The following is a 12609-nucleotide window of genomic DNA, read 5'->3' as shown; positions in this document are numbered from 1 at the left end:
ATTCCAATTATAGTACTCAAAAACTTCAACCAGAACTAGACCTCATACTTACAAAACTGTTTAAAGGTTGTCTTAAGGAGAATAGTTTCCCATCACCCTTGAAAATCTCATCAGTATGCCCTGTATTTAAGAATTCAGGTGATCGCTCATCCCCCTCTCGGTATAGGCCAATAAGTCTGACACAGCTAGTACTAGACTGGGAATTTTAGTCTCCGCATTTAGTCTCCGCAGAATTGTTTCCAGTCGTCCTGAACCTCCATTTGTCACTGGTATTTAACAACGCCGACTCAGGAAATCTGTGGTTGAGATTGCGCAACTCTTGCTACAAAACTGCTATGAGCAGGTACTCTTATAGCTTTTCAAGACTGAAGGAAGCGACTATGTATATATATATACTATTATTATACATTAGCACGATTCCTATTTGTTAACAACGCATTGCGTATGAACGTTACTTTCGCTGATTTTTTCTTTTTCAAAAGAAAAAACGCATTGATTTGAATTTATATCAGATATTTTAATCGTGTCATTCTAACCTGGATCACTAAATCATCATAATTCCTCGAAGGTTGAATAGTTTTTTTTTCTGGGCGTCAGCAGATTCTCGTTAATACGAGATTTTACATTATTTCGCTAACCCAACACACTCTCCTCGTCGTCTTTTTTTTTTATTCGAAGGAGTAGTAACTATTAGAGCACACATAAGATGCAAATGCAACGAATTACCTTAAGCAAATTTATAGAAAGCGAAGCATCACTTTCTATATATATATATATATATATATATATATATATATATATATATATGTATATATATATGTGTATATATGTATATATATATACATATATATATATATATATATATAGTGGCGTTAAAAAGAAAGTCCGCATTTGTCATTTTTTCAAAAACCGCAAATTTAAGCTAAGTGCCTTTTATTCTCCTATAATTTTACATCTTCATATTTGACTTGTAATTGAAATATTCTAGTGTTCATGTCAATTTAAAATTTAACGTAAAATCAAGAAGGAGGAAAAACCCTCCGCATATTGGAAAATTGTTATTAAATGAAACTTTAGAACATTAATGCAACACAAATACAACAAGAACACAATGGACTAGTTATTATTTAGTCGCATAGTACTTCTGCAATTTGACAGCCTGCAAAGTTTGGGGTATTCATTGAATTAGTCTGCGGCAATACTCCGGTTAAAGGCATCCCACTTTTTAAAAATCTTTGTCCAAAGTTCTTCCAGATTTGAAATTTTATCCTTGTGTAGCAGTTTTTCAATAGGATTGAGGTCTGGAGATTGTGTAGGCCAATCCAAACAGGGAACATCGTGCTCTTCCAGGAACCTCTTGATATTGTCAGTTGTGTGAATGGGAGCATTATGCTGAATAAAAATGAGATTATCATCCAAATACCGGCCAAAATAGAGTAGAAAATGTTCAGTCAACATATTATGGTACTTGGTCGAATTAATCCAACCTTGCGAGCGAACTATAGGGCCTGGACCACTGGCACTAATAACGCCCGCACCAAAATGAACCTCCCCCACCTTGCAGCGTTTAAACTGTGCACCTAGGATTAAATTCTTCGTCCTTCCTTTGACGGACGTACTGCCTACCATCACTGCCTAGCGGTTTGAACTTGCTTTCGTCGCTAAAAAATTACTTTCGACCAATATGACGAGTCATGATCTTCATTGCATCTGACGAAGTCCAGAGGGTGCTTTTTGTTCTTTACAGAAATCATTAGCTTGTGTCTTGCAACACAACCTCGCAAATTAAATTCATTCAATCTGTTTTTAACTGTAGACAGAGAGAACTTTTTTAACAAGATTAAACTCTTGTTGGATTTAGGGAGTCGTTACAAATCTGTTTCTAAGGCTGCGGAGTTTGATAGCATTGTCTTCCTTGTAAGGAGTAACTCTAGGACGACCAGATTTAGGAGTATCACGAACACTGCCGGCATTTTGGTGCTTTTGCACAGACATTGATGCCGTTTACTTATCACATTTTAATCTGTGGCCATTTTCTCGATTTAATAAACCGGAAAGGTGAAAAGTACTGAGCTCCTGACGATCACTAAGAGAAAGTCGAGGCATAGGGACTAAATGTTACATTGTATAATCTGGAACAACAACAATTACGGTAAGAGATGCTGAAAGGTGGATATTTTAAGCTGGTTTTATGTGTTGCTGCTGAGTTTCTTTTTGCTTTCTCGGTTTGAAGTAAATTTTTTGAATTGATGTGAACGCTATGATACTTCAATTAAAAATCAAATATGAACAGGTAAAATTATGGAGGGATAAAAGGCGAATCAAATGGTTGTTACATTCAATTTAGCTTAAATTTGCGGTTTTTCAAAAAAGGACAAGTGCGAACTGTCTTTTTGGCGCCACAATATATATATATATATACTAACAGGGCGATCTGATGTCGCTCGGGATTGATAGATGATGAACGAATGTTTCACACTCCCATATTGTCATCGAAACCGGTGTAATCGCGCATTTTTTCAATCAAATCGATCGATTTTCTGCCCTTTAGTCATTACTACTGTAATCTACATTGCACTGTAGGGAACCTACTACAAATTTTATAATATATATATATGGTTCAATTGTGCTTTAAACAGAATCATTCATTTCGAATGCGACACTGTCATATGAAAGAACCATTTTTTACATAGGAGTCATCACTTATCAAGGGCAAGAGACCACTCGAGGATAAGGGTTAATGAGTATACAGTAGTAAATGGGATAATATCGTAGTAATCGTTAGTAGCGTAAATTTGGTAAATTGGATTATTTAAAGATTTAAAAAGGACGGTTCATCAAGAATTTGTTTGCGTTGGACTTTCTAGCAGCTCATGCCTAGATGTGGGAACAGTACTCCATTCTTGGAAGTACCTGGCTTTTGTATAGGTAGAGAATTACATCAGCAGTGAGATATCTGTTGGAGCGTTAGAAGGATCTCACCATTTTCCCAGCGACCTTGGCAACGGATTTGAAGTACGTGTTCCACCTCAGATCAGGAGTAAAGGTCAAGCCCAGAAGCTTGTCAAAAACATGGAGCCTCCCCAAGACGAGAGCCATTCGTTTTAATTGATGTCAGATGGGTATCAGAGCATTGATGATGTAAAGATAGAAGCTTGGTTTTAGATACATTAAAAGTAACCAGCCGCCTCTTTCCCCATTTTACCACGTGCTCAAGATCAAAAGATTCGGAGAGAATTTGGTCATTTATTTTGATGTGTTGCCATAGAATGTAGTCTCGTCAGCATAAATGTCTACGAATGATCTTAGGATATGATTTGGAAGATCATTAATGTAGATCAGGAAGAGAGTTGGGCCCAGGATGGAATCCTGGGGGACTCTAATGTTGATTTTATATACCAGACCTTTCTGCTTGTGTGGTAATAAAACTTCTCAGATGAACTGGTGATGTGCGGCTGTATAAGGGATTAACTTTAGTCAAAATCGCCTGTTCCTTCTTTCATCGGTTTTTTTTTTCAATTATTTCGATTATCGATACTTATCGAAAGTATTCCGATACAAAACCTATCTAAGAACACCGTCAGGCACATACAGTACATTTGTGTGAAATTTCATAAGAATCGGCCCAGTCGTTTTGGAGTCAATATAGAACGCACCCCCTCACACACGCAGGAGTTCCTTATATATTAGAGTAGATAGATATATAGGTAGAAGATATATAAAGTTAATGAGTTCTTATTCGTCTGATGAGTCAAGGCGAAAAATATTTAAAAAATTAATAGAATAATTAAATGAATGTTTCAGATTTTGCATGCAAAAGTATTTGATGAAACAACAAGTAAGTAAAAGATCTTACTTGATACCAAAAAAAGTGAAGCAGAGGGAATATGGTGAAGAAAAAGGTGATTACACATGAATGGATAGTCTGGTGGAAGATAAATAATCCAGTGACGGTAAAATCCAAATATATAAATTCAATTTACTTTCTTGAAGTTATATATTTGGATTTTACCGTCACTGGATTTTTTTATCTTCCACCAGACTATCCATTCATGTGTAATCACTTTTTTCTTTACCATATTCCCTCTGCTTAACTTATTTTGTTTTCAAGTAAGATCTTTGACTTACTTGTTGTTTCATCAAATACTTCTGCATGCAAAATCCGATCCCGCATTTTGCTAATTCCTACCCTCTGATGAGAAGGAAAATATGTCTTCGAAATTCCGGGGATTAAGGACTATCCACTTATCTAGTATTTCCTTTTCAGATTAAATATGTTTTTAACTCATTTCAAAGTGTTTTTAACATGCTTTATTAACTGTTTGCTCGTATATATATATATATATATATATATATATATATATATATATATATATATATATATATATATACACGTGGACGCACGTATGTCAGCATATGCAAATGACTGAGCCGTGTGCGAGATGACGTTAGGGCAAGAAGTAAGTAAAAATAAAAATTATAAAAAGAAGAATTTAGTCGCAGACCGGAACTCATGTCAAAGAAAGGTTGTAAGGTATTCAGGACGTGTTCGAGACACGTACCCCGCGAGCGGAATTACGTCAGAGAATGGCAGCTAATGGCCGTGCTGAGTTTGTTTTGATTTGCAAGTCTGTTATTCATTAGAAGAAAACAAATATCCATATATTATTATATTATCCTAAATGTTCGTAAACACTTGCGAAAAATTGAATTTTTATGTAATTTTTAATTGTTTATTTATTTTTTTTTTTTGCATTCATATTGTTATAGTGATCTTAATTTTTCTATTTCAGGTGGCAATTGATAAGACTGAGCTGCGAGTATTGATTCGTTACTGCTGGAAGCGAGATCTTTTAACCAGGAAAGCTACAGAAGAGATTTGTGCTGCCGAAGGTGAAGGAACAATTGCATATGCGGCGATCTCAAAGTGCTACAAATGTTTCGATTTTAGCGATATGGGTCTTGAAGACAAGTCTTGTTCAGGACGGCTGTTAAAATTGGATGATAGAGACTTGCAAATCGGGTTGGACATTGTACCTTCATCGAGCGCTCGAGAATTGGCTAATGAGCTTGACGTTAGCAAATCGACAATTCACCGACATTTGAAGCACTTGATTTTGTTCACAAAAAGCCGCGCCAAGATCTGCGAGAACTCACCGAAGCACAAGCCAAGAGACTAGTTAAAAGTTACCGCCAGTTGCTCAGTAATCTATTGAATGAGCGTTTTTGGAAGCGCATTGTGACGTCAGACGAGAAATAGCCCTATCTGGTCCAGCATAATCGAGACAAGCAATGGGTTCAGAAAGGGCAAGAGAAACCGTCGATTCCAAAACAAGATCGATTCGGCAAGAAAATCATGTTGCACATTTGGTGGCATTTGAAGATATCGTACATTTTGAGTTGGTTACAAATAGTCGTGCTTTCAGTGCCGAACTAGAACAGCTCAACAAAAAGTTGAAACAAAAGTACCCGGTTCTGATCAACCGAAAACAGCAGGACAATACGAAGCCACACACTGCCAGGAAGACCAAAGACAAATGTAAAGAGTTGGACGGCGTTGAGGTTCTGCCACATCCAGCCTTCAGTCCTGACTCCATCAGATTACGGCCTTTTCTGCTCAATTTAACACTTTCTGAATGGTTATGATTCGACTTGTTTGATGAAGTCGAGGAAGCGTATCAAGAATTCTTTGATTCGAAGCCGGCTGACCGGTTATTTCACCAGATTGGAAAGTTTGGAGATCGGTAGCAGGAAGTCTTGGAAAATGATGGTCTTTATTTTGAGAATGAATTTTTCTTTTTGGTATTTCTTGGTATTAAAATTTGAATATTTTGAAAGCTTTTACAACCTACTAATATCTCTTAAAGTTGTAAACTGAACTTTTGTGTTTGAAAAGAAAATCTTTCCGTTGCAGCACTAACCGGGAACACATAATCTATGATATAAATCTCACCTGTCTGTTTAAATGCATGTATGTATATATGTATGTATGTATGTATGCCTAAAACTTTCGACAGAGGCGACGGATTATCATGAAATCGGTATCGTTTTGAAGCTCGGCCCTTCGGACGACAAATATCGAAAAGCTGGCTAAAAACATTAATTCCTTCATCCGCGATTGATCACTTTTCTACAACGAGAGGTCGCTTTTTTCGCCGATTTTTTTCGAAAGTCTTCCCCTCTTTTCAATTGGCTATCCTTAATTTAAATATTCGTCACTTCCGTTTTAGCGATGGACGCAACAGCAAAGACGCCACTTTTTTCATGTTCTTTTCCTCCTTCGCGGTACGGGTTCGAGCCTGATTGCCTACTACCACTTTATTTATTTTTTTTTGCTCAACACACAGCTCCAAACACTCGGGCAATGCCGGGTACCCAGGCTAGTTATTTACTAAAGAGAATAGAGACCACTTATGAAATCGGCTAATGTATTTTTTGCATACGAGGTTTTATGCTGTGTTTATGAGCCACTTTATTATTGAAATGCGAGACCCCTTGGGAGGTAAAATTTTGTCCAAAGATAAGCAGTTTGACTTTATCAAATGAACTATGCGATCTAATCTTAATGCAGGAAGGTCAGTTGTGTTTCTAAAAGTCTTAAAGACAGAGAGCTCATTATGTGCAATGCTGCATGTTAAGTGGGATATATATATATATATATATATATATATATATATATATATATATATATATATATATATACTCCTATGAATTTGGGTTTCTTTGTGCATTGATATTCATATTAAAAACACCTTTTTCTATATTTATTTAAAAAGAAAATACAACTTCGTTATATATGGGTCATGGAATTGCATTCATCTGCAAAAGATATAGCTAATTTGCAGGTTCTTTTTAACATTCATTTTAATTAAGTCCCTGTTAGCTTTTTTCGTTTTATTATAGGATAATCATGTTTAGTTAACTATTACGTGTAATTATAGTCATGCAGATATTCTACATGATTTATACTTGCGTAATATTTACGTAAAAAGGTTATAACAAGCACAAACCGCTGTCTATATATATATATATATATATATATATATATATATATATATATATATATATATATATATATATATATATATATACATATATATATACATATATATATATATACATATATATATATATATATATGTATGCGTATATATATTGGCTTAAAAAATATTGCCTACCAAACTCCTCTGTCAGTTTTTGGTTTACAGACATGAAACTTAATATATAGAGTATTCAAACCGATACAAAACTTTATATTTGGGTTTTAGTCGGGGAAAATCGTTTCAAAAGTGTGAAAATTTTAAAAATGGAATTTGCCTGGTGAAGGTCGAACAATAGCATTACGAATATGCATGCTTAACGTAATAGCTATTGGTTCATATTTTTAGTTTTAGCTTTGGGGCAAGCCTTTCTTCATAGCTCAAGCATTAGCGTAGAAGGAAAAAGTAAATTGTAAGCTAAACGTGTTAGTTTCGATTCTCGGTGGTGGCGCACGAGTCATTTTTTTTTTTTTTTTAACTTTTTAAATCATCATTGTATATTGGGTCTAATATAATGTAATAATAAATACGAAATCTGCAGTAATCAAAATAACATATTTGAACGTATTTACGACCAGGCGATGCCGGATGGCCTGTTAGTATATATATATATATATATATATATATATATATATATATATATATATATATATACTAGCAGGGAGACACGAAGTTGCCTGGGATTGAATGATGATCAACGAATATTTCACACACCTATATTTTTATTGTCATCAAAATCCGTGAAATCGCCCCGGGGTGGGGTGGGGGAGCTTCACATGCTTCCATACAGTAACTTAGTCCAAAATATATGGTATTCTACATTGCACTCTAGAGAAGCTACTGTTTCTTTTATAAAATTATTTTTAATAAACTACTTTTCAGTTAACGAAAAGAAAAACATTAAGAAATTTACGTGCGGGGTTTAAACCTACAAACCACGCCATGAAAAAAAAAAAGAAAAAAAAACAAATAAAAAAAACACGTAAATTTTCAAGTCTTATAAAATTCTCAGTTTGCAGTTAATGAAAAAAAAAAAAGAAATTTACGTGCGGAGTTTGAACCTACAGACCACGTCATGCAAATAAAAAAAACAAAAAAAAAAACAAACAGAAAAAAAAACAAGCTATCAACTTACCCACAGTAAAATTTTTACGGCTTGTTTTATCATTGTTGCTAAGCGACGACATGGAAAAAAGGACTTCACCGATGATAGATAAATTAAAATAACGGTTTCGATTATCGATTATCGGTAATTATCGGGGTATTCTGAGACAAAACTTAACTAAGATCACTCCCAGACTTATACACTAAAGTTCTATAAATTTGAAAGAAAATCTGTTCAGCCGTTTCGGAGTCTATAAGGGACGAACTCACGGACACACACAAAGTTGCATTATATAATTGTAGAAATATGTATATATATATATATATATATATATATATATATATATATATATATATATATATATATATATATATATATATATTATAACGTTGTGTCCGTAAAGTATAAGCAATTTCTGTAGAAAACCTCACGTAGGAGAATGCGCAGCAGAGTAAGAATAAAAGTAAAAAAACAAAAAACAAACAAACAAACAAAAAAATAAAAAAAACAAAAAACAAACAAAAATTAGCTAAATCTCAATATAAATGTATTTCAATCTTAAAAGTAATGGGACAATTTCAAAATAGCAAGATGGGTACTGTTACATGTTTATATATATATATATATATATATATATATATATATATATATATATATATATATATATATAGTAAGTCATGAAAATATATATGGCAATTAAGCTACACAGAATATTCCGCGTTTCATTCTCGTGAGAATTCTTCAAGCATAAGCTTACTAATATATATATATTTAAAAAACGGGATTGTATACAAATCGGAATTTAGAGCAATTAAGTCAAACAGGTTAAATCAGATTAAGGCGAGAACTTGAGATGAGTTAAATAAAATTTAGTTCAATTGGTTCAAGTGATATATTGGAATATGGGTTCAAGTGATATATTGGAATATGGGTTCAAGTGATATATTGGAATATGGGTTCAAGTGATATATTGGAATATGGGTTCAAGTGATATATTGGAATATGGGTTCAAGTGATATATTGGAATATGGGTTCAAGTGATATATTGGAATATGGGTTCAAGTGATATATTGGAATATGGGTTCAAGTGATATATTGGAATATGGGTTCAAGTGATATATTGGAATATGGGTTCAAGTGATATATTGGAATATGGGTTCAAGTGATATATTGGAATATGGGTTCAAGTGATATATTGGAATATGGGTTCAAGTGATATATTGGAATATGGGTTCAAGTGATATATTGGAATATGGGTTCAAGTGATATATTGGAATATGGGTTCAAGTGATATATTGGAATATGGGTTCAAGTGATATATTGGAATATGGGTTCAAGTGATATATTGGAATATGGGTTCAAGTGATATATTGGAATATGGGTTCAAGTGATATATTGGAATATGGGTTCAAGTGATATATTGGAATATGGGTTCAAGTGATATATTGGAATATGGGTTCAAGTGATATATTGGAATATGGGTTCAAGTTCCAGTGGGTTAAATAGAATAAACTGTTGAGAATTAGATATGAACCAAACGATATAACAGATTATAGGAGATTATTAGTTCCCCAACAAAAGGAAGGTGAACCTGTAAATTCACCATTGTACGTTAGTTTGTTCGTCTGTGCGCACTTTTCTCAATAACTACGCCTTGGAATTTTTGAAATTTTGCACAAACATTAAACATGATATGAATAAAAAAAGTATCAGAACGGATTTTCCAGGAAAGCTCCGGTTGTCCCCCTAGGGGTGCCTTTTAGGTAAAAATTGCTAAAATTGACACTTTTGTGCTTATTAAAAAAAAAAAAAATTGACGTGGTAGATTTTTATAAAACTCTCTAAAAAGTTGTAACTAACTGATTTCTATAAAATTTTGTGTGTCTGTACTTCGCGATAACTCTTAGTTGTGCCCCTTGGGCTCTTTTTGGGCTAATAAAAACACTACATTTTTGGGACTATTTTATCATATTTGTCCAAAATTTTCTGTGTATTTAGCGGTTTTGCATGGTGCTGAACTCAAATTAAAATATGTAAAAGCCTTGGGAACTTTGGGGGCTAAATTGGGGTGGGGGCAAATGATGGACTTAGTCATTTCTTTTTTTGCATGGTGCAGAACTCAAACTTACATCTGTTAACGCCTAACGTTTATTCATTTTCACCAGGAGTTGTCATACCCTGGGGACTTTTGGGGTTAAATGGTAGAGGCAATGCTGAACTTAGTCATTTTTTATGCCCCATTCACTGTGCACTCACGGGGGACCGTGCATACTTCACTTGTTATAAATTTTAAAATTAAAACCAAAAACTTTTTGTTAATTTACAAAATTAAAATGTTTTTTAAAAATGTTTATAAAAAGGCCTGATATAAATAAATAAAAAAACAGTAGGCATGAATAAGAATCATGAATCTATATAAATCTATATATCTGATAGTCATTTATCGAATAAAGTCTAGGGATTGGGGGGAATATAAACTTAGGGTTTTATGTAGTTCTACAGGAGATGTAGGGAAGGATAGAGAAAGCGAGAGTGGACTATGATTGAAAAGATGTAGGAGTTTGACAACGATTTATCGGTATGGCTTTTATAAGGAAATACGAAATTATGGGTTTGTTTTACTATAATCTTTTTTCTTCAAAATAAAAATATCCTCCATGTGAACACATGAGCTATTTTCACACATGAAAACACATGAAAAAATTAAAATCTAAGCAGTTTGAACTCACATAGCGACTCATACACCTCCTAAAGTCCATTAAGCACGACTTGATATTTGTTAATTTATTGATAATATACCTTTAATTATTCGGGATTTAGTAAATCCAAGAATGTGTATTATTTCCCCCTGATATAAACTACTGATTTATAATTTCGGGCATTTAATGTCTCATAATTACCTTTTTTCATATGTATTTTTAAGACGGAGGGGGTGGAAAATAACATGCGGAATACAGACTGTACTGAAATAATAACATTATTTTGAAAGCCATTCTTAATATGGGGAGGAGAAGGTATTTTAAAACTATTCTGTACTTTCACCTAACAATTTATTGAATAAGAGACTGACATACAGAATACGAACCGTGCTGAAATAATCACGTTATTATTCAGAAAGCCATTCTTAATATGGGGAGGGTAGTGTGTGTTTTTTACTATTCTTTATTTTCTCCTAACAATTTAAAATAACTGCCTCAGTCATGAAGAACTTCTATATCAACTGAGAAAAAAGTGAAGCGCAGCATTAGAATACACTTTGATCTGAGCCAAAAAGATAAGTAACCAAGTAATTTTCTACCAGGCATTATCTCCTCCTTAAAAAAAAACAAATGGGGGGGGGGGTGAACTGCTGAGAAAAAGCCAGGCAGGTTCCTCCCACGTATTAGCTATATTGTTGTTTAGTATTAGTTAACGTTTAGTATCCGTTTTTCAATCTAAGTTCATACAGAGTACGAACCGTGCTGAAATAATAACGCTATTATGTAGAAAGCCATTCTTAATATGGGAGGCATTTTTTTTTAAACTATTCTGTACTTTCACCTAAGAATTTAATGAATAAAAAGCTGACATGCTGAAATAATGACATTATTTAGAAAGCCATTAATAATATGAGGGGAGAGTATGTTTTTAACTATTCTGTACTTTCACCTAACAATTTAATAAATAAAAAAAAACTGACATACGAAATTCGGACCGTGCTAAAATATTAGCGTTATTATCCAGAAAGCCATTCTTAATATGGGGAGCGTATGTTTTTAACTATTCTGTACTTTCACCTAATAATTTAATAATAAAAAAAAACTGACATACGGATTACAGACGTGCTGAAATAATGACGTTATTATTTAGAAAGCCATTCTTAATATGGGGAGCGTATGTTTTTAACTATTCTGTAATTTAACCTAAGAACTAAATAAATAAAAAAAATGGTATACGGGATACAGACCGTGCTGAAATAACAACGGTATGCTTTATAAAGCCAGTCTTAATATGGAGAAAGGAATGTATTTTTGTAAACTATTCTGTACTTTCACCTAACAATATTATATGTAAAAATTTGCCATACGGAATACGGACTGTGCTGAAGTATTAACGTTACGTTATTATTTAGAAAATGATACTTAATATGAAAAGGGGAAAGTATTTTAAAAGCTATTCTGTACTTTCACCTAACAAATTATTAAATACGAAATTAAAATACGGAATACGAACCGTGCTGAAATAATAACGTCCTAATTAAATGAGATTGATGGACATATATACTAGCAGAAGGCCCGGCGTCACCCGGGATTGAAGGAGAAAGATGGAAATATATACTAAGGCAGAAGGCACAGCATCGCCACTTGAAAGTTTTTATGAAAATCGATCCAGACAAGGCATGAAGCCACTTTAAAGTTTTGTTTTTATTAAAATCGCTCACGACAAAGCATGAAGCAACTTGAAATGTTTTTATTGAAATCGCTC

The 12609-nt window shown here is 33.6% G+C and overlaps 1 protein-coding gene across 1 annotated transcript in view; it reads left to right on the top strand.

Annotated features, from left to right (window-relative positions):
* The window catches only part of LOC145256180 (histone-lysine N-methyltransferase SETMAR-like), a 36197-nt gene extending 31017 nt beyond the window's left edge, over positions 1-5180 (top strand). Inside the window, exon 2 of the mRNA XM_080114768.1 lies at positions 4794-5180. Coding sequence (XP_079970894.1) covers positions 4794-5180 — 387 coding nt within the window. The remainder of the gene's footprint in view (positions 1-4793) is intronic.
* Positions 5181-12609: the final 7429 nt, after the last annotated feature.

Source organism: Euprymna scolopes, chromosome 32 (assembly GCF_053919585.1).
Source record: "Euprymna scolopes isolate OS-2025 chromosome 32, ASM5391958v1, whole genome shotgun sequence".
Classification (NCBI taxonomy): Eukaryota; Metazoa; Mollusca; class Cephalopoda; order Sepiida; family Sepiolidae; genus Euprymna; species Euprymna scolopes.
Note: the sequence above shows the minus strand (reverse complement) of the source record. Positions and strands in the feature narration are given on the sequence as shown.